The 21,140-nt window shown below is 32.8% G+C and overlaps 1 protein-coding gene across 1 annotated transcript in view; it reads right to left on the bottom strand.

Annotated features, from left to right (window-relative positions):
* Positions 1 to 777: 777 nt before the first annotated feature.
* ETH (Ecdysis triggering hormone) overlaps positions 778 to 21,140 on the bottom strand; it is a 58,479-nt gene continuing 38,116 nt past the window's right edge. Inside the window, exons 3-5 of the mRNA XM_081737535.1 lie at positions 12,217 to 12,404; positions 7,808 to 7,970; positions 778 to 1,291 (exon numbers count right to left, since the gene is read on the bottom strand). Coding sequence (XP_081593661.1) covers positions 1,140 to 1,291; positions 7,808 to 7,970; positions 12,217 to 12,404 — 503 coding nt within the window. The 3' untranslated portion in view covers positions 778 to 1,139. The remainder of the gene's footprint in view (positions 1,292 to 7,807; positions 7,971 to 12,216; positions 12,405 to 21,140) is intronic.

The raw sequence follows: 21,140 nt of genomic DNA, 5'->3' as shown, positions 1-21,140 counted from the left end.
TTTTTAGTTCATAGTGAAACAAACATTCAACTTTCTCTAGCAGTTTGTTTCAGTTTGTAATAGACTTCGAAAATTCTTACAAATCTACGGTCCATAACTATAATAAAAAACAAACAAACAAACAAACAAACAAAAAACATTACACCGACGCATTTTGTTTTTTAGACGTAATAACTCTTACATGATTATAGGTAGCTTGAAAATAATGCCAGATTTGTAATTCTGGTGAAACGCTACCTCAAACAGATATGTCACATGACCATCTTTCTGTTTAAAAATTTTGACCTGAACTCAACATGGCGAACTTCAAGATGGCTGCCATGATAATGCTATACAAAATTAGGCGTGTTTCTTCCTCTAGTTTCATTATCCGAAACATCTTCCCATTCCCTTAAGCCGTTTCTAAATTACAAGGGTTTATTCCAGATTTTCCCCATATACTATGTATTGTAATCGGATTCAAAACTTTAGGTCACAGGAGGCACCATTTAAAATTATTCAATGGGTCTAATTTTTCTCCTGGCTTAATTTAGTCCCATATGGGACCATTTTAGGAGGTTCGTGCAAAGAAATTCCTAAATTTATTTTTCCCCATATAAATAAGGACCACCCTAATGTGTTTTGAACCGGCATTTATTAAGTGGGAACAGAGTATATTTCAATTGCACGCATTCAGTATGGAGAACGCATAGTGAGGGACGCTGGGAAAGAGGACATTATACCAGTAATAGGTTAATTTTACATACCAGATAGTACAAAGATACAAATATTTTATGTTGCATGTATTACATTAAAATTTATTAAAATGTTTAGCTTCTTACAAGGCATGATTGAATGAGTATATACTATCTAAATGAATGAGTTTATCTAACACTTTGAAAACAAAATTTAAATATGTTAAAGTAAGTACACAAAATAACCATACAAATAAATATGGTTAATAAATTATATAAAAGAAAACCTTCACCCTGTAAGTTAAATGTGTATTATTTTTAATTATATATGTGCAATATAATGGGAATTTGATATTTGAAGATGATCGGCAATAAATTAATTTTTTCGCAGGATGTACATTTTTTACAGAATATTTCTTCCAGAAATATGTTATAAATATTATAAATTAAGAACTATAATTATGGTTATTTTTCATTTCCTTCCTCCTGTTCCACGAATAATATGTTGTAAGGAGCTCTTTCTCTGCGTTCAAATGGAGTCATTCCGTTTTTCCAAAGAGCAGTGTTCAATGTTGCCATCTCATCTGAGTTACTATTCCACCAAACAACATTTCCATCTGAAGTTACGAAAAATCATTAAAAATAATTAGAATATAATGAACAAAAATTAATAAATTCATCCATACACTAATTTTATTTACATAATAATGATAAAAGATTCTTAATACCTAGAAATATTCTAAAGCACATAGTATGTAGTGAATCACTAACACATCATTTCCTTTTTAAAAAAATATCGGTTAGTACATCTATAGCACACCGGTAACGTTTTCAATATATGATTGACAGCAGGAGATGTGGCTAAAAACGGTAATTTTAAGAATAATGTATGTTGATGAAGATGGGAGTATCAATTGAAAATGACGACAAATATATGTACGGTTCTGAAGTGTATTAAAATGTTACTTTACTGTAATAACTTATCAGTTTAGTTCCTTAAATAGTTTATGAATATTCGTAAAATTTAGGAGTATTCTTAGGGCATTCTCTGTAGGTATTTAATTTGGGTGAAATAACACTTAAATACTTCACTGGACTTAATAAAGAAACTAAAACTGCTGAACTCTGTATTTAATTTACTTGCAGCGAACTTATCTTACGATGTTCACTTTGTTATTAATTTATTACGAAATCTATTATTATTATTATTATTAATAGAGTAGTAGAAGTAGTAGTTGTTGTTCCGTCCGACTCTTTGGCCAGGTGTACACTATAGTTAAAATTGTGCTTAATTAAAAGTTCTGATTGTTTATAACTAACAAATTTATTTGTTTTTAGTTTATCCCTCTCCCCACAATCACTCTTAACTCCATACTATATATATATATATATGCAATTATTTAAGGATTTCGTTATACCGACAAACTATAGCACAGGTCAGAGCCGTACTGGCCAGGCGGGAAACCGAGAAATTTCCCGGTGGGCCGTGGATAGTGAATTTTTTTAGTGGGTTCTCCGCCTTATATCGTAAGTAGCGGTAGACCTATATGTATAAAGAGGCACACATCATGCATTCCTCGCGAGAGTAAGAAGAGGACAATAACTATTGGTGCTATTCTAATTTTTTAACAACCGGTTCTCTCTCTCTCCCTCCCTCTCTCTCTCTCTCTCTCTCTCTCTCTCTCTCTATATATATATATATATATATATATATATATATATATATATATATGTATATAACAAAAGTAATTTTTTTACTGACAAGTAAGAGATCTATACAGCATCCTAGTACAAGGTAGTGTGATGAAATTAAGTAGCATTGCGAATATCTTAGGAACGAAATATCCGAAATAGATAGTTGTCAAAAAGTATTGGGAAGACCTTAATCCAGCAATTGTTGATAATAATGTGTATGCGTTTCAAATATAAAGAACCCTTACCACTACACTTAGTTCTCATTCTTGATATCTGAACATTTCTTAGATATCTTCTAAGAAATAAATATTTATACTTTGTTCTGAGAGATCATATGTTTAACCCTGGATATAATTGTGTAAAATTTACTGTTTCTGGGTATAACTGTGTAAAATTTACTGTTATGTCTGGGTATAAGAAACGGTTCTGCGAACTCGAAATATTTTAACAACCGGTTTTAGTGGACCGGTCCGGCTGAATAGCACCACTGACGATAACACGTCGAGTATCGGCAATACAGTCAGCTAATCTCAGACCAGCATTGCTAGCCCGTGATGTTGCGAAAACAGCCTTTCACATTTTTCGTAATGCAATCCTTCAAAGGTTCCTGATTTCCCACTTTGCTTTATAATTTTGCTAATATTGAAGTATTCAGCTAAATTGAAATCTCAAATAATGCCATAATTTGAAACTAAATAATAATTCACCGTTGTTTTCCATATAGAAAATATACAGGGCCTATATATAATGCAATAAAATATATAATTAAGACCATTGTCGGTCCTGAAACGGAAAAATAGAAGGGAGCACATCAAAAACTTTTATGATGGGCCCTCTCTCAACACGTTCAAAAGGGCTCATGAATGATATAGCAGAGATTCATGTCATGTTTGTTAAACTTTTATGGTAAAAATGTTTTCAGTAATTTTTATAATTTTGGAAGCCCTCTTGGTCACGGAGTCGTGGACCAAAAAACTCAACTCAAATCAATATTTTCTTTTCTAACAAAGAGGAAAATATTAATATCTTTAGAGGAAAATCACGGAAGCAATCACTATGTTGTAGATAAGTAGCTTTTTAAGCGGTATATTTTAAAACGCGTGTTAAGGGTATCATAAGGAGCCTTGTGCAGATGTAAATTTAAGTCAGTTTTCTTTCCGTTTCGCCAACAATGTGTAAAAGAAATAAATAAAATTCATTCATTCGTACCTTACTTTAAAAGGATTTATCTACGTAGTGTTTTCCTAAGGACTGTGTGGTTCAATGTGAAATAAGTGCTTTGTAGGTTCATGATCTTGGCTTGTGCGAAATAAGTACAATATACTATACATTTGCTTTGAATTGTGTGTACAACCAGTACGCAGTACGTACATGTTGGAGGAGAGGCCAGTGTATACATGTGCATGGGTCCCCTAGAAGGTACCGTCCGGTGGGAACTTGGGCTGCAGTACGGCCCTGGTGCAGGTAGTGGCATCTATTAGCATAACCGTTTATCATTAGGATTAGCGTGCACATTAATTGAGACGTTTCACGTTTATTATTATTATTATTATTATTATTATTATTATTATTATTATTATTATTATTATTATTATTATTATTATTATTATTATTATTATTATTTAGCAAAGCTAATAGTAAAATCTTTGCGCTTAATTTTAATTGTAACAATTTTTAACTTCAATATCATTATATATTGTAATAGTAGTGTAATAATAATGTCATGTTAAACTATGTTATGACGCTTTGAGCATTGAATTTTCACTTGCAAGGAATATTTCCCAATTGTAAGGTAGATTTTACAATTTTTTTTAAAGAAAAGGATGGGTTTAATATACCTCATTTGAAGGTTTGACTTACCCAAAAGTATCTCTCATACAATACCAATTATGGGACAATAAAGATCTGAGAGTTGTGAAATAAGATAATGTTACGATTATTAAATAAATTCAAATTTTATATTCCAAACTAGGTGTAAGCAATCACTGAAAGCTTTGGTAACAGTGCAAACAATATAGGCTAAACAAAACCATGATTGTAAGAAACATAGTGCTGCAAATTGAACAAAAAGAGAGTTTGGTTCATATGCACTATGTCTAGTTATTACATATTTCACAATATCTGGAAAAGTGGTGAACTAAATAGGCATAGTTTGCTCGAAGAAGTATTGCAAACTTTGAGAGAAACATAAAGAACAATATTATTGGGTCGCTGATCTAAATATTGAAAATACATGGAAAAGAAAATTGGAGAGACAAAATAGTTCTAAACCAGTAAAAATAGTAGAAGTGAAAAGTAGCTCCAAAGAGGATCACTTTCATATCTAAACTTAACAAAATTCTCTAGCATACGAGGGCCGTTTGGAAACTAACGTCCGATTGGTTAAAAAAAAGAAACATCAAATTTAATAAAAAGAATATTATATACATCTAAAAACTACTTCTTTGCTCTGTTTCAACAGTTTCCATAAACATTCAAGCACTTATCATATCTTTGCACTAACTTAGAAATTCCATCAGCATAAAAATCTTCCTTCTGTGCCTTGATGGCCAGCCTGTGACCACATCTTTCAGCTCCTCCTCATCATCAAAGCGCTGAGATCCAAGCCACTTCTTCATATGCATGAAGAGATGATAATCGCTGGGTGCCAAATCGTGAAACGTCGATTTTCACGAATTTTTCCATCAGTTTTCTGAACGAGTACATGAGTGACCACATATGGCCTGGCACTCCTTTCTTCGTCATGAATATTTGTTCGTCTACTTTTAAATGAACGAACCCATTCACAAACAACTCCTTCATTCATAACACTTGGTTCGTACACGGCACAAAGTTCCCGATGAATAGCTGCTGTCGAATATTATTTTGCTGTAAGAAAACATATAACAGCTCTCACCTCGCACTTGGAGGGTTTTTTTATTGCAGCAGAAGCTACATTTTGAGAAGCTACAAAAGTGGAACTAGTGATCTGACAACCTTAGCTCTACCACGGCTGAATGCAGACTGATCTACCGCGCACGTCTGTGTGCAAAGATGGTATCGCCGCTCCCACTACTTCACGCACAGTGACCAATCAGAGGTTACTTTCCAAAGGCTCCTCGTAGACATGATTTGACTGAAGAGCGACAAAAACATTAATTGAAAATATATATATATAAAAAAAATTGTCGTATCAAATATTTCAACAAAAGAGAGACTGACCAAAGCTTAAAACCCACTTTATTTTAAATTATAATTTGTAACTGTTTGGGATATCTAGCATATCCTTCTTCAGACACTATCGAAATTAATGAAAATATAGACATATATATAAATGTTGTTATAACAGGAGAGACAGGAAAGAGAATGAAAGAAAGGATAAAACAACATGAAGATTATGTTAGGAGGAAGAAAGATACCAATGCCATATACAAACATGTTAAGGAGACGAATCATGGAATTAATTGGGATAAGACGGAAGTATTGGAGATGGAGAAAAGAATGATAATAAGGAAGTGGAAAGAAGCGGATTGGATAAAGAAGGTAGGAAGAGATAAACTGATGAACTGGACAGGGGGCTTACCAATTAATGAATTATGGCAAGGAAGTTTGAATAGCATAGAGAAAAAGAAAATTAAAATAAAGAGCCCTTATAAGAACCAAAAATGAAGGAACGTGATTAATTGGAAAGTGAACACGAAGACTTATGGGATTGGCTGAAGGCCTCAATAAATAGAAAAATAAATAAATAAATAAAAATAAACAGTACAACAATGACTATATATATGTCTGTTAAAATAATTTAAACTTTTTATAACAATGACTATATATATAACGGTTAAAGAATTTAAACTTTGTTATAATAACATTTATATATATGTCTGTATTTTCATTAATTTCGATTGTGTCTGAAGAAGGATATGCTAGATATCCGAAACAGTTACAAATTATAATTTAAAATAAAGTGGGTTTTAAGCTTTGGTCAGTGTCTCTTTTGTTAAAACAATCAATCCAAAGCCACGAATAGTCTTACTATCGACGTATTTCAAGCATACAAGTAAGATGATAGTAAATCAGCAGAAAACAATCTGGATGAATAAGAAAGAATAATGTGGAAGTCAATAATGCCGGTTCGTTTTGACAAAACGACAAGTGTTAATATAAAATAAATAATAACATCATAAATAGGGTAATCGCTGCTATTTTATTTTAATATTCAGGAACTTTTAATATATGATAAAATGTGCAATATAAATCCATCTATAACGACTCTGGAACTTATTACATAAATAACTATCCTTTCTGACCAGAGCTTAACGTAGTTATTTATTAAAACTAACATAAAATGTTACAGTTTAAAATAAGATGTTAAAGTTATTTTAGTTTTAGTAGATAAGTATACTGAGCTCTGGTCAGAAAGGATAGTTATTTATGCAATATAAAACAATACTATCTCTAGAAACATTATATAGTGCATCATTATTAAATAGTGAAGCGATTTGCCAGTGTGACGTGTAATTCATAGCAAGCACCTTTAAGAGGCCCCATCATGGCGAAATTAAAATACCGCTAATTTTACAGTAAATATATGATATCTTCAAATAGATAAATAATAATAATAATAATAATAATAATAATAATAATAATAATAATAATAATAATCGAAAAGTGGAACAAGATCTCGCTAGACAATATTATTTTACTAGATATCGTTATTACGATTCACTTATCTGCTTTCGATTTCCAGCCATTTAGAAAATCAGCACTTATTTTCGCGTTTATCAATGGCTGCAAACAGAAAGCTACCAGGTGACCCGTGATAACGATACCTCATGCAAAATAATATTATCTAGCGCGCTCTTGTTCCATATTTTGATTACCTTTTATCTATTTGAAGATATCATATAATTATGTAAAATTTGCGGTATTTTAATTTCGCAATGATTAGGTCTCTTAATAAGAATTTAAAAAGAAGGAAATAAAAATAGCTTTAAATTAAAGCAGCAAGCGTAGCAATACTATATTGTTAATATTTCGTTATGTTTATGACGTTATCAACGGTTTTGACTCCTTGGATTGTTTTAAGTTTAACGCCTTTTGAAGATAGAGATACTTAAAATGAGTTTGAGGCATGGATTCAGGATATCACAAACGTATCAGATGAGGCATGGATTCAGAAAGATATCACAAACATTTCAGATGAATTCCTACAGAAGTCTATAAATCCATCTTTGGTCGGTTAAAGGAAGTTGATGGATGTTACTTGTTCTTCTTATCGAATTTTAAGCTACATCTCTACACTCTTATTTAATAAATTAAAGATAAAATGGGTTTCATTAGCCATTTAATAAGTTATAGGTAAAATATATTTCATTAACCTCGTATTAGAAACGTAGAAGTTACTGTAAATTCGCAAAAAATCTCACCCATCGGCTATATACTTAACAACAGAATACTACCTTTATCAGTTTCAAGTTTTGGAATGTCTTGCTCTGCTCGCTGAGGACGAATGAATCCCACAGGGCCTTCTTTCAGGGCACCAGGACCTGGGTCTGGTGCTGAACCCCAATTTTCCGCTCTAAACCATGGCCAGCTATCCCAGTCGGCACTTTCACTCAAAACCTTTGAAAGCATTGAAAAAAATATATATTTTATTTCCATTTCCAGTTCAAAAGCAAATGAAGATAGTATATCAATACATACATTTTAAAAACCCTTTCGCCTGAGCCATTCAGTTATACAGTATTTACTCTCAGTAACTCATTCTTAGCAATTCTTCATTCTCACTCAAATTTATTCTTTCATACGATAATACATCCTAATCTGGAACAAAGAGGAATTGCAGTACCATTAGAATAGAAAATCTTAATCATAGTTTCTATTCACAAGAAATGTGTCGAAACTGATAGCAATAATTATCGAGGCATATTTCCTTTGTCAACAACCTATTAAATCCTATCAAATATTCTGTTAGCAAGACTGACCTTATGTGCGATGATGAAATTATTGGAGATTATCAGGATGCGTATTTAGTTCAGGATGCTAATCTAAACTTTTCAAATATCGAACAGATATTTAGTAGCCTATTCCTCGAATACTTGAAAAGAAATAGAAACACAAAAGCCCGGTACATCAATATTTATTAATTTCAGAAAAGCCTACAACTCGATTAGAAGGGAAACATTCTACAACATTCTTGCCGAATTTAGTATTTTGGAAAAGCTAGTTAGATTAACAAGGATGTTCAAATGAAATCCAAAGTAAAGTCAGAGTAAGAAAATGCTTGTCCACTAGCTTTCGCGTCGAGCGAATGGCTTGAAATAAGGAAGGAAACGCGTTATAGCGGTGCCATTCTGATGAGGACAGAGGGGTAATTGCTTTCCTCTGAGTTTTTGAGAAACACATTTTTAAAATAAATTTTATACTATATATAAAATAAATTAAAAATAATATATCAACTGTTCAGAAAAATTTTACATATGTATTATATTGTTATCCATTGTTTCTAAATACTACATACTATACGCTATATCTCCGAAACTTATTTACATATTTTTACAATCATATATTGCTGTAAATTATTGTTTGATGCAAATGTATAAACAAACTATTTAAAACTTTCAGATAAGTAGCTATTGTACAGATTATATTGGGTATTGTTACAATTTTATACTAATATACTAATAAAAAAAATCTCTTATATCTTTGGGTAATCATGGCCCAACCCCTCCCCCTTTTCTGACAAAATGATGCTACTGATGTGTTGTCACCATTATTATTAAATTTTGTTTCGGAATACACTGTAAGAAAAATTCAAGATAGCAATCACTATCTAGATAGCTGAATATCACTCACCAGGTTATGGCTTATGCTATTGATGTGAGTCTAACAAGGGATTCTATGAAGACAATATAAAGAAATGCATAGGTTTTATTAAACCTTGCAATGACATGGGTTTAGAAATGAATGCAGGGAAAACTAAATACATGGAAATTAGCCATGACCGTAATACTGCAAATTATGGATACGTAAAAATATCAAGTCATACTTTCGACAAAGTGGATACTTTCAAATATCTAGGATCAACATTAACATACCAAACGCATATCCAAGAAGAAATTAAAAGTCGACTGAAAGTAGGGATTTCGTGCTATTATTCAGTTCAAACTTTGTTGTCTTCGCGAATTTTGTTGAAGAATTTGAAGCTGAAAATATATATTACGCTTGTTGTGCTTATGGTCGTTTACTTTAATGGAAGAACCAAACTAAAAGTATTTTAAAATAAAATCCTGAGATGAACTTTCTATCCTACGTAGGACGGGAATAGAGAATGGTGGAATTTTCATAATGAGGAACTGCATAATTTATACCACTTACCAAACATTGTAAGGGTCATTATGTCTAAGAGGCTCGGGTTGGCAGGACATGTAGCCAGAATGGAAGAAAGTAGGAACTCTTTCAAAATTTTAACTGGAAACTTGATTAAAAAAAAAAAAAAAAAAAAAACTTTTGGCAGAAACAGAAATACCAAGTAGAAATTGGATACAGTTGGTTAAGGACGAAAGTCAATGGAGAGCTTTTTTATATGAAGCATTGAACCTTTGGCTTTCATAGGCTATAGAATCAGTTTTTAATATTTCCCACTCAATATTAGTTCTGTATCACACTCCGCGTCAAAAAAGAACTTGTTATTTAAAATTGACTCATTTTAAAGTCGATGCAATGGAACATGTTCTTCTGTTTAATAGTGAAACGAGGTAAGAATATCCTTGGAACTTCTAAAACAAATTTCACTCCAAAAAATCGTGTTACTATTATTATTATTATTCGGGCGGGCTTAGGCGCAAGAAGATTCTACTAAAGCATATAGTATGTGGTTGGGAACATGGCATCTAAGTGGTAGGGCGCTTACATCTTCTGCGAGGAGTCTCTAGTTCAATGTTAGACCATATAAGCTTATGGCAGACAAACATCGTGATTGTGATTTTCTGAAGAACTCTCGTTTCCTTCTATATCTTCATTTAATCAATTCTTCCATGTGATTGCTTTCAAGATTCATTTATGGGGCGCTAAATGAATAAAGTTCACTTTTGGTCATTTTGGACATATTTAAGAAAACTGCCTAAAACTCCTTTCCGTGTTTGTAAGATTCACGTCCGAGTATTGTAAATAGCTCTCACAATGTAGAAAACAGTATTCACTTTTTCATGTATTTAAACGGAGCGTACACACTTTCTGTATCTTTTTTTAACAAATTTTGGTATTTGAACTTGAACCCTTTGTGCTCTGAACGGCCCCATATTTTAAACTAAAAGATATAATCGTGCTACATTTAACATCTAATTTCATTTCATCCTGTCGTGTAGGGTACATTGTTTGTCAACGTTGAACTAAATTGAATTTTGTGATGATTTTGTTAACCCTTGCCTTTTATTTATGATAGTAATGGTTCTGAGTTTGAGTTGATGAAGTGATGCGAGGAACGCAACTGTCGCAGTCCCATTGCATTTATGTTGGACCTGAGTTTTTCTTATTTATTTATTTATTTATTTATTTATTTATTTACTGTGTTGCTGGAATAACGTATAAATGACATGGAAGAACTAGTTGTCCAACATTGAAAATTTTTATGTTGAGAACGATGCAAGCATCTCAAGAGTGTTCTTGAAGGTTGTCGTTATTATATCTTGAATATAGAGGATGATCAATTCTTTGTAGAACTTAGTAATCGTGGTATTCTTGTTGAGTGTGTGCTTGATTATGGTCTGGTTGGAGTGGTATTTGATAACCTAGTGTCGTGTGTGTTCCCTTGTAGGTCTACGTCTACAAACAAGGAGTCGTTGGGCTCAGCAGGACTCGCGATCAGTTCTGTTGTGATTGGCTGTCGAGTTTCGTTGCGTACACTTACCATCCTGGTTAATTATCAGTGGTCGAGACTGCTAGTACCCACACATGACGCTGAAATCTGTCCAGAATTTACGTACTTTTGATAACCCTTCTAACTATTGATCAAGAAATTCCTGGAGTAGTGACCATTTCGCTGATAAGAGTGCGTTAGTCGTCACTACCCGACAAACTGTGTCTACCCGACAAGCGGCAATAAATCTTTTGCTGGCCTATTGTTACACTATTGTCGTTCACCGATATTAATGATGGTTGTGAAGATGTCATAACAGAAAAGAAGTCCGGCTCACACGGTTTGTCCAACAACGTTCTGTAATTCTACTTCTATTTTGGCACTTGAGTTTAAACTTTCCTTTTAGCACAACATAACTACTTTTCTTCTTTCTTTAATAGCCCCTATCTGATATTCATAGCCAGAAATCAATAAATGTGTTTCGACCTAGTATTACCTCGTACCTTTCCATTTCATATCCCATCAAATAATAGCAACCAGTCGTGTCAATTCGTAGTTTATACCCTAATATCTGCTATACCATATAGTTATCTTGTACCTTATACATGTCATTTTGATGATCCATCATTAAGTGATCACAATTGGTTATGCTCCACTAATCAAGTAATTCGTAATAAGCTTTATCATGTAAGTTTACGAAATTCACAATTTATCTTTCAATATTATAGTTTTATGCATTGCAAATAAATATAAACCTATCACAAGTTATTGAGTAACACGCTAGGCTTACATATGAAAATACGTAAGCGATGGATTAAAACTAATTTTTAACCTTTAATATTAGTAAAAAAAAAGTTATATAAACTTTATTTTATTTTATGTTTTGAAGAGCTAGAATAATAATAATATTCCTCTTATTATCATATCCACAGGATAAATGATATAATAATATATAAAGATATACGTGGCTCGTACTACACCTAGATGTGCTTTAACTCCAAGTTTGCTTACCCACGGTGGTAACGTTCGCCGTCTTCCCATTCTTGGTACTGACTTCGATGCCTTCAAAAAATAGTTGTCTGGATCACTTCGTCTTCCTATTCTAGGGACAGACTTTGATGCTTTTAGGAAGTAATTTCCACTTGAGGCGTCATTTGCTGATGCGGGAGCATAAAACAAAAGAATGAGGAATGCAAAACCTAGAAAAGAGAGAAACCGCTACTGTTAAAAGAATTATTATTATTATTATTATTATTATTATTATTATTATTATTATTATTATTATTATTATTATTATTATTATTATTATTACTATTATTATTACGATAAAGGATGTGTGTGTCACCGCCAGGAAAAGAGAACTATCTGCTATTGAATAGTGTATTTTGCTACATATACAGTATATAAATACGAGGTATGTCCAAAGAGAAACCAAACTTTCTAAAAAATACGATTAACGATACTATCCTTGACTTTCTGCTTGCCAGCGCCACGTAATGGCGTTCTTTCTACCATTTTAACGGTAATTGCATCATCTGCCTTGTCATCATGTAATCGCAAGCGTTGGGATGAAGTTGTGTGCTATACTTGTGACTAGTTTGTGGTATTACGAAATTGAAGGTTTTGGAAGAGTATGTGTGTGTGCATCAAATACTGTGCAAGACATTTACGAAAACTTTGAAAATGCTGCAGAAAGTGTCCGCAGAAGAATCTATGACCCGAAGTCAATGTTATGAGTAGTTTCAGCGTTTCAAAGAGGAAGAACATTCATTAAATAGAGGCAAAACCTGCATGTCCATCAATATCATGTGATGATGTTCATGTTCAGGAAGTAAGTTTAGACTAATTCTATATGAAAAGTGCACAGAGAAGAACGTAGTAACACGCAGGAGCATTTGTTGGTCCTCCTTAAAAATATACTATACGTTTTTGTCTTACTTTATTGTAAATATGCCTGTTAAAAATGAAAGTGTAGTACGTGTTTTATTTCATTTAATTATGTTGCTTCACTAAAATGCCTATATTAGATCATTTAAGAGTATTTAATAAGTTTGATATAGAAGTTATGTATAGAAATAATTTTTGAACTTTCATGAACTATAATTTTTCATAATCTTTGGAACTAAATAATAAAAAAAATATATTATAATAATAAAAGCAAATATAAACCTAAATCAATAAATAATGAAAATAGAGAAGAAGATATTCTCCCGTTTCTATTTCCTAATTACTGAAGAAGTAGCAAAGAGCGTACCCGCATTTGAGTACATGTCTTTGACATTGCAACTGCTGCTCTTAAAGGCCACCATCCGCTACTGATCTCTACCATCTTAATCCTAAAATCTGACATAATTTACACGCGCTTAGTACCTTGGCTTTAATATCTCAATAGAATCTAGCCCCATACAGTAACTTCATTGTTTTATCTGTAGAACAGAAAGAAAAGAACGAATGTCTTTAATGGTTGAACAACTCGGTGATGATCCGCTTTGGGTGATAATGATGGTTGAAATTATAAAACCAATCAGTAGTATATCCTACTGTGTTGTTATTGAATATCCCAAAAATGTTAATATATATATATATATATATAAATTCGAGAAATGGAACATGACAACACAAAACACTGTTAACTTAGCGCTAGGTTTATTATTTTCAATTAAGGCTACCCACGACACAAGGTAGAGTTTTTGTATTAGGATACGAGAGGAGGCAGAGAGCTTCCAATAGAAACAGATACGATTTCCGAGATCAGACATCACTTTCATTACACGTTTCCAAGAGGAAATATCCTCTAATTACCTCGTGGACAAACTGAGGGAGATAATACAGTGTTAAAAGAAATGGTTCAGCACTGTGTCGAAAGCTGCATGTCTTGTATATCCTAGTTAAAATGCTATCTCTCTATATAAATTAAATCAACGTTGTATATCATCTTTTTCCGATAAAACGGATGATCCGTTTGAAGTAAGTTTCGAACATAGTTGACAAGTGTGTGGGTCAAAATGCGTTTTAATCATTTCATTTTGTTAATCAACTATCCACATATTAAGATAATTGATCATCACAGTGTTATTATCTATCCATACTGATCATCAAAGAGTTATCAACTATCTGCACATTGAGATGATTGATCATCAAAGAGTTATCAGTTATCCACAAATTGAGATAATTGTTCATTAAAGAGTTATCAATTATCCATAAATTGAAATAATTGATCATCAAAGTGTTATTCCATCAATTACGGTAATTAATCATCAAAGTGTTGTTAACTATCCATAAATTGAGATAATTGATTATCAAAGAGTTATCAACTATCTGCACGTTGAGATAATTGATCATCAAAGAGTTATCAATTATCCACAAATTGAGGTAATTATTCATCGAAGAGTTATCAATAACCAACAAATTGATATAATTAATTATTTAAATGTTATATACTATTCATAAATTGAGATAATTGATCATCAAAGTGTTGTTAACTATTTAAAATTTGAGATAATTGATAATCTAACTCTTATCAACTATTCACAAGTTGAGACCAACGTGTCTATTGCACTACAGTAGAACCTGCTGCTAGACACAGCGCGTGTACATTGACTTTAATTTCCACAGTACTTGTTCTGATTAAATAAGGGATAATCGAACTAGACCGCCCACTCTGCTCAAAATCTTCATTGTTGCACTTCTTTTTTTATTTCGTCTTATTTATTATTTTGTTTTCTTTCCTTACATTTATTTTATAGTTTTTCATTAATTTAATTATATATGTATCTAGTATCTTCTAGTGTTGTCCACAAAAGAAAGTTTTTTTTCATCTTGCCTGGCAAATATTGTAGAAGTTCCGTCATGTTTCGATCCTCAAAGAAGTCTTCCTCGGCTCATCTCGATTCTCGGAAAGCTTTCGTATTTTTCTTTTTGTATATATTTCTCTGTACAAAATTTATGAACTGATTTTTCTCTTAATTTCATCTGCAAGTTAGGAAAATCCTTCCGTGTCACGAGAGCTCCACAAAGAGTGTGATATAACAGCATGTATTTAAACCAAATACATGATTATGATGAATTCAAGTTTAGCGTCCCTTTCACAAGCAAGGTTATGTGAGAAGGACACCTACAGCTTAACGTTCAATCCGAACTACATGAGCTCCCACTGGAAATCTAACCCGGGTCTCCTGCTCTGGAGATATACGCTCTACCCGCAAGAGGGAGTTCTTAAGCCATATTTATTACTGGAATATACAATGTAATAGCTTGTGTATCTTTAAACGCTGATAAATGCTTAATTACATGGAAAAGTTTACACTTTTCTGTTTACTTTATAATAGTTATTAACATGAATCTTTTAGGCTCTGAAAGAAGTTTCAGATACAGATCCTATAGATGAAAGAGAAATATTTATCTATTTATTTACTTATTTGAAAGTATACAGGCGGAAGCACATAACTTACTTTTTTAACTTATCCATAATTAATGATAACATGAATATGACAAGAAAGAATATAGGAAATGAGACACAAAACAGAAACTAAGAAGTGTACATTTTAGCTAAAGAATAGGAACATAAACCAGTAAATTTAAACAGTAATAAATAATACATGATCAATGATCATTGTGTGCTATTTCACACAGAATTTGTACAATTTTAACTTTTTCGACTGAAAACAGTTCTATCCTATTCATTCAATTTGTTATAGATTACGGCATAAGCATTATTATTATGGGTGGATAAATACAAATTTAGCTTCCTAATCTAGATATATATGATATATATATATATATATTGATTTCTGGACTGATATTTTCATACTTAGAAAGGGGTGTGTTGTTACAGTGTTGAATTATCAATTATATTTGTCAATATATTTTTAAAAATAATAAGAGAAGGTGCAATTTTTCTTTACTTTTTTTCCTTTCCTGTCAATATATATATCAAAAGTTTGTTTTGAATCAACAAATTGATTGAATATTTCTCTTAAAATGGAGACTTACATATTCCAGCTTACTCCTAACGAGAGTTATTCATAGCTTAATAATTACTGAGGACTGTGAAAAAATATTGTATTCCTGAAATCAAAACCTAAAGCTCTATTTGGTGAATTAATAATAGTAACCAAATAATTATTAATTGTTAATTTACAATCAAATATAACAGCAAGATCCCTATTTGATATAACATCCCTATTTGAACGCTATTAATTTCGTATAAATAATTAAATAATTTCTTTCTCTACTAAAGTTTACATTTTTACACTTATTTACACTCAGTTGCAATTTATTTCATTGACACCAAGCTATAATTTTATTCGTCTTTTTGTAAATTTTTACTACCTTGATCAATTGTAATTGATTTATAAAGCTTTGGATCATCGCTAAATAACAAACAATTGGAATTTCTTACCTCTTCCGGTAAGTCATTGATTAAAATTAAAAATTAGAAAGGGCCAAGATTAGAGCTTTGAGGAAAACCAGTTAAATCATAAATTGATAGGATACTTATTGTTGGAATTCTACATATTGATTTCTATTATGTAAATAAGACAAAAGCGACATAATTAGATATTGGATAATTCAACATTTATAAGCATCTTGATTAATATTTTGTAATCTATTTTGTCAAACGCCTTCATAAAATACAAATATATCACTTCTATTTGTTCCTTTCTTTCAAAATAATCATGAATCTCCTGTATAAAGTCCAATAAGTAATTCAATGACTAATGCCTTGGAACAAAACCACAGAGAATACGTCGCCAGAGGGAATTTCATGGACAACGACGATGGAGATAGATATTTTCCGCGAATAATGATTTTCAGCGTCTAGATACCTGTGTTAAGAGGGGTAATGTAGCCTATATAAGTTGCGTGTTCTTTTATAAACGATGATTTTTGGTATTTGGAGGCGTACATATTCCAATTTATTTCGCGCTATAAGTTCATCTTGATTCTGTTACATCAACGCTGGGTTTCATATGAACCTGTCTGACCGTCCATAGCCCAGACTCCATGTTCCGAAACGATAGATGACAATACACCGAGAGAATCACGCATTTAGGATCGGCGACTGTTCCAGACAAGTGCTGTATAGATTTTTACCTATCCAAAATTCGTTTTCCCTTCCATCCTCTTACATCATAATCTGTATCCAGTTTGAAATTGTTCAACTTCATTTTGTTAAGCAACCCAGGTCATGATTCCATTACCTCTGCTCTAAAGATTTTAGTTTTAAAATCCTGAAGTGGGCTTTTCAGAAATTCCCAAACTCCTGATTTTACTTTTGTTACATTAGGTTACACGAACTGATGAGGCCATACTGAACAATATTATTTGCCAATTATTTCATTATCGGCTATGACAGCCTCATGTTACCTCTTTTGCACATAAATACAGTCAAGAAGGACACTTTGTTAAAATAGAATAGATCAATAGAAGATCTTGAGAGTTAATTCGAAAATCTGGCATAATTTACGGAACATCTAGCAATTTATATCTGGTGGATAATAAATAATGAGGTTTCTTAATACTCATGTTGAAAACAGCACCATAATATACAACATTTCTTTAGATTTTACGTTGTTTGCTTCACTTAGTTAAATTGTTGAGCGCTGGAAGCAGCATGCGCAATGTAAATAAATATGGCGCACTACTTATCTGTTTATGAAGAAGCTCAAATCGCTGCGCGCTATGAAGTGTGAAAATCGATCATTCTAGTGCATATGTGATGACTTACAACGAATGGGTCAAGGGCTCGGGGCAACAAGTGGACAAGCCACACTTTTGTGAAAATCCTTTTATTAGTTTAAATGGTGTGTTGTAAGTATATCTACATTTTTAAAAATATATTTCGTCAGATTCCGACACGATGGCAGCACTATCGTGTCGGAATCTGACGAAATATATTTTTTTAAAATGTAAATATACTTACAACACACCATTTAAACTAATAAAAGGATTTTCACAAAAGTGTGGCTTGTCCACTTGTTGCCCCGAGCCCTTGAATTCATCCAGATACAAATAAGTACTTTCATACAAAGTGAATGACCATAGACTGTAAAAGACGTAAGAAGAAGTGGCGGCCAATCCACATCACGGTTGGGGAAAATGTGGCAGGAGTTCAAGAAATATTTACCCGCAGCAGGGGCGTCATTTAGGGGGGCAGGAGGGGGCAATTGCCCCCCCCCAAGAGTTTGAGGAACACATATACTTTAATCAATTGTATACTAATATACTAGTACAAAACATGAAAGTCTTATGTCGGTGGTGCTCTTGCCCCCCCCAAGCGAAGTCTGAAATGACGTCCCTGACCCGCAGCCCGAAAAAATCTACATGCCAAAATTTTTGAGCATGGAAATCCTATATGTACGAGAGTTGAAATTCGAGGATTCTGACCGAAGAATGGAATTCGGGGAATTACAAATGCTGGCTTGGCACGAGGATTGGCCAAAACTGTTTGAAAACATCTTGTAGAGTAACGAGATCTTATTACATGTTGGAGGTGTGGTCAGTCGCTACAACTAGCATTACTACCATTACCAAATGCCTGTTGGGAGAATGCAAACTCATCCTAAATTGACGGTATGGTGCATACGAGTGCGACGACAAGATTCACTTGACGATACCTTCTGCGTGACACCATGAATAACGACCGCTACATTCAAATGCCTTAAAATTACGTGTGGCTTTCAGTATCGTAACGGTAAAACATTGATGGCCTCATTTTCATGCAAGATGCTGCACCACTCCACTTTGCAGTAATTGTTCGGGAATTGTTGGACCAGAAGTTTCCTAGACGTTAGCTTAGACGGCGTAGACCTCACGAACGGCTACCAGAACTCCAGATCTCACTCTATGTATTTTTGTTTTGTTTGACTACACAGAGGAGTAGATGTACATACACGTCGAAGCCTTGAATAGTGGAGGAATTGAATGCACGTATTCAAGAGGTTATTGCCAATATCCCAATTGATTTTCTTCAGAAAAGTATCAGTTGTATATCTGGCTATTTTAGGAAGGTTTTATGTTGAGATTTAACACCACACACACACACACACACACATATATATATATATATATATATATATGCCATCCATGCCATGTTTTTCTAATAAGTATGGATGAATATTACATAATTTAAACAGTTTTTCCATACCTAGTTATCTTTCACCTATTCTGTAGATCGATGTTCGGCATAATTACTAGTCTTGAGTGCAGAAACCGTTTTATATTGTATATGAAGTTTAACCAGGAGACATACAAGTAAATATAAAGTGGTTAATGATATACTATTTGAGTTCCAAAAGTTATAGGTCTAAAGTGTTTAGTAGGTATTTCTTAGTGAACCGTATCAAAAGATTATAACTGTTACAAAAGATAAAAAAAGAATCATAAAATGAAGATGCTTAGAAGATTTCTGTGTTGTCATTAAGCCCGGTATCTCTTCTTACTTGTATGTTATTATACTAGCAGACGTTTTCAGTGGGGATGGGACACAGAGGCTGTCCGATATTTCAATACATCGATCGATTAGCACATGTTTTAAATAACTATATTCGATATATCGAGATTTTTAGATGTTGTCAATCATTTATATGCAAAATATCCTAATTTTCCAATTTTTTGATACTTCGGTATTCGATATTTTAGTATTCATTTTTCGGTATTTTAATATTTTTCAATATTTTAATATTCAATATTCTCTAATAGTTCGATATATTTTTTTTATATATATATTCCGTATTTTTACATTTTGATATGTCTACCAATTTCGATATTTGTTGATATTCATTCTCGAGAACCAAATGTGGATACTGCACAGCCCCAGTGACAAGTCACTTCAGGATTGAATGAATCATAGTCACCTCTAATATTTAGAGGACTGTGGTCAGACAAACGTGGCAATATTGTACTAAAGGACAAGTTCCAGAGTACACTGCCTACCAATTTGTTTTACATGCTAAAAATGTAGGAGGTTATCCATTTTACAGTACTTCTGTGAAAACTAAAGCGAGAAGGTAGGTCTCTTACATGACACACTATGCCTAATTGTTGTGTAGTGTCATATGCAAAAATAATTATGTCGCATCATTTTAACCAAAAGTTATCATATAGATATCTGTTTCAGTTTCATACAGTGGCATATGCAAGGCGGGTTCTTGTTTCAACCCCCTCTTGAACAAGACAATATGTAAAAATAAAAAAATACCACATTAAAATAAGCACAGAAAAATCCTGAAATTATATACACTTGGGAGCTTTAAGTCCAACCCCCCTCCCACTTTAATGAAATTTCAGATACGCTAGTAGTTACATAAGTTATTACTACGAAGTCAGAGGACTTTTAGTTACTCTACTAGATAACTTGGAACCAGTGAGGGGGTAGTTGTAGGGATATTATATAGGTTGAGCTACTTATCTCGAAACACCTCTGCAACTTTGAAACCAATCGAAAAAATACACTGAAATTTTGTGCGATGTGAGTAGCGACAGAGGGAAGTTGTTTCACATTCTCTGTGGTATCTCCAGACATGTATAGATTAACTTCCGAAATTCTTTTTAATCTCCCTCTCTATCAGGAACGCTATGATTGAATTACTAGTTGAATAAATAACTTAAAGAACTTCGGAATACATGTAGTGTATAGAAGATAATACTGCGCTATGTAACTTAGAGATGTCCAAATATGTTGTGCATGACTTAAGACAAGACATAGCTCTTTCAATAGAAAGATATAATATTTTCTGAGTCCGAGACGAGAGCTCACTTTCGCAACGCCTTTTTGAGATAGAACAGACTCTCAATTCTTGTCTCCTAGCCAACCGTAAAGGATTCATAGTTATCTTAGATATTAATAAATTGACAACAATGCTAGCTGACCATTAAGAAAAAAGTTGAAGACGGGAGAAGACGATCTGTCTTCATACTGTCAATAAAAAATG

Source organism: Thermobia domestica, chromosome 13 (assembly GCF_964235325.1).
Source record: "Thermobia domestica chromosome 13, izTheDome1.hap1.1, whole genome shotgun sequence".
NCBI lineage: Eukaryota > Metazoa > Arthropoda > Insecta > Zygentoma > Lepismatidae > Thermobia > Thermobia domestica.
The sequence above is the reverse complement of the archived record's forward strand: the minus strand, read 5'-3'. Positions and strand labels throughout refer to the sequence as shown.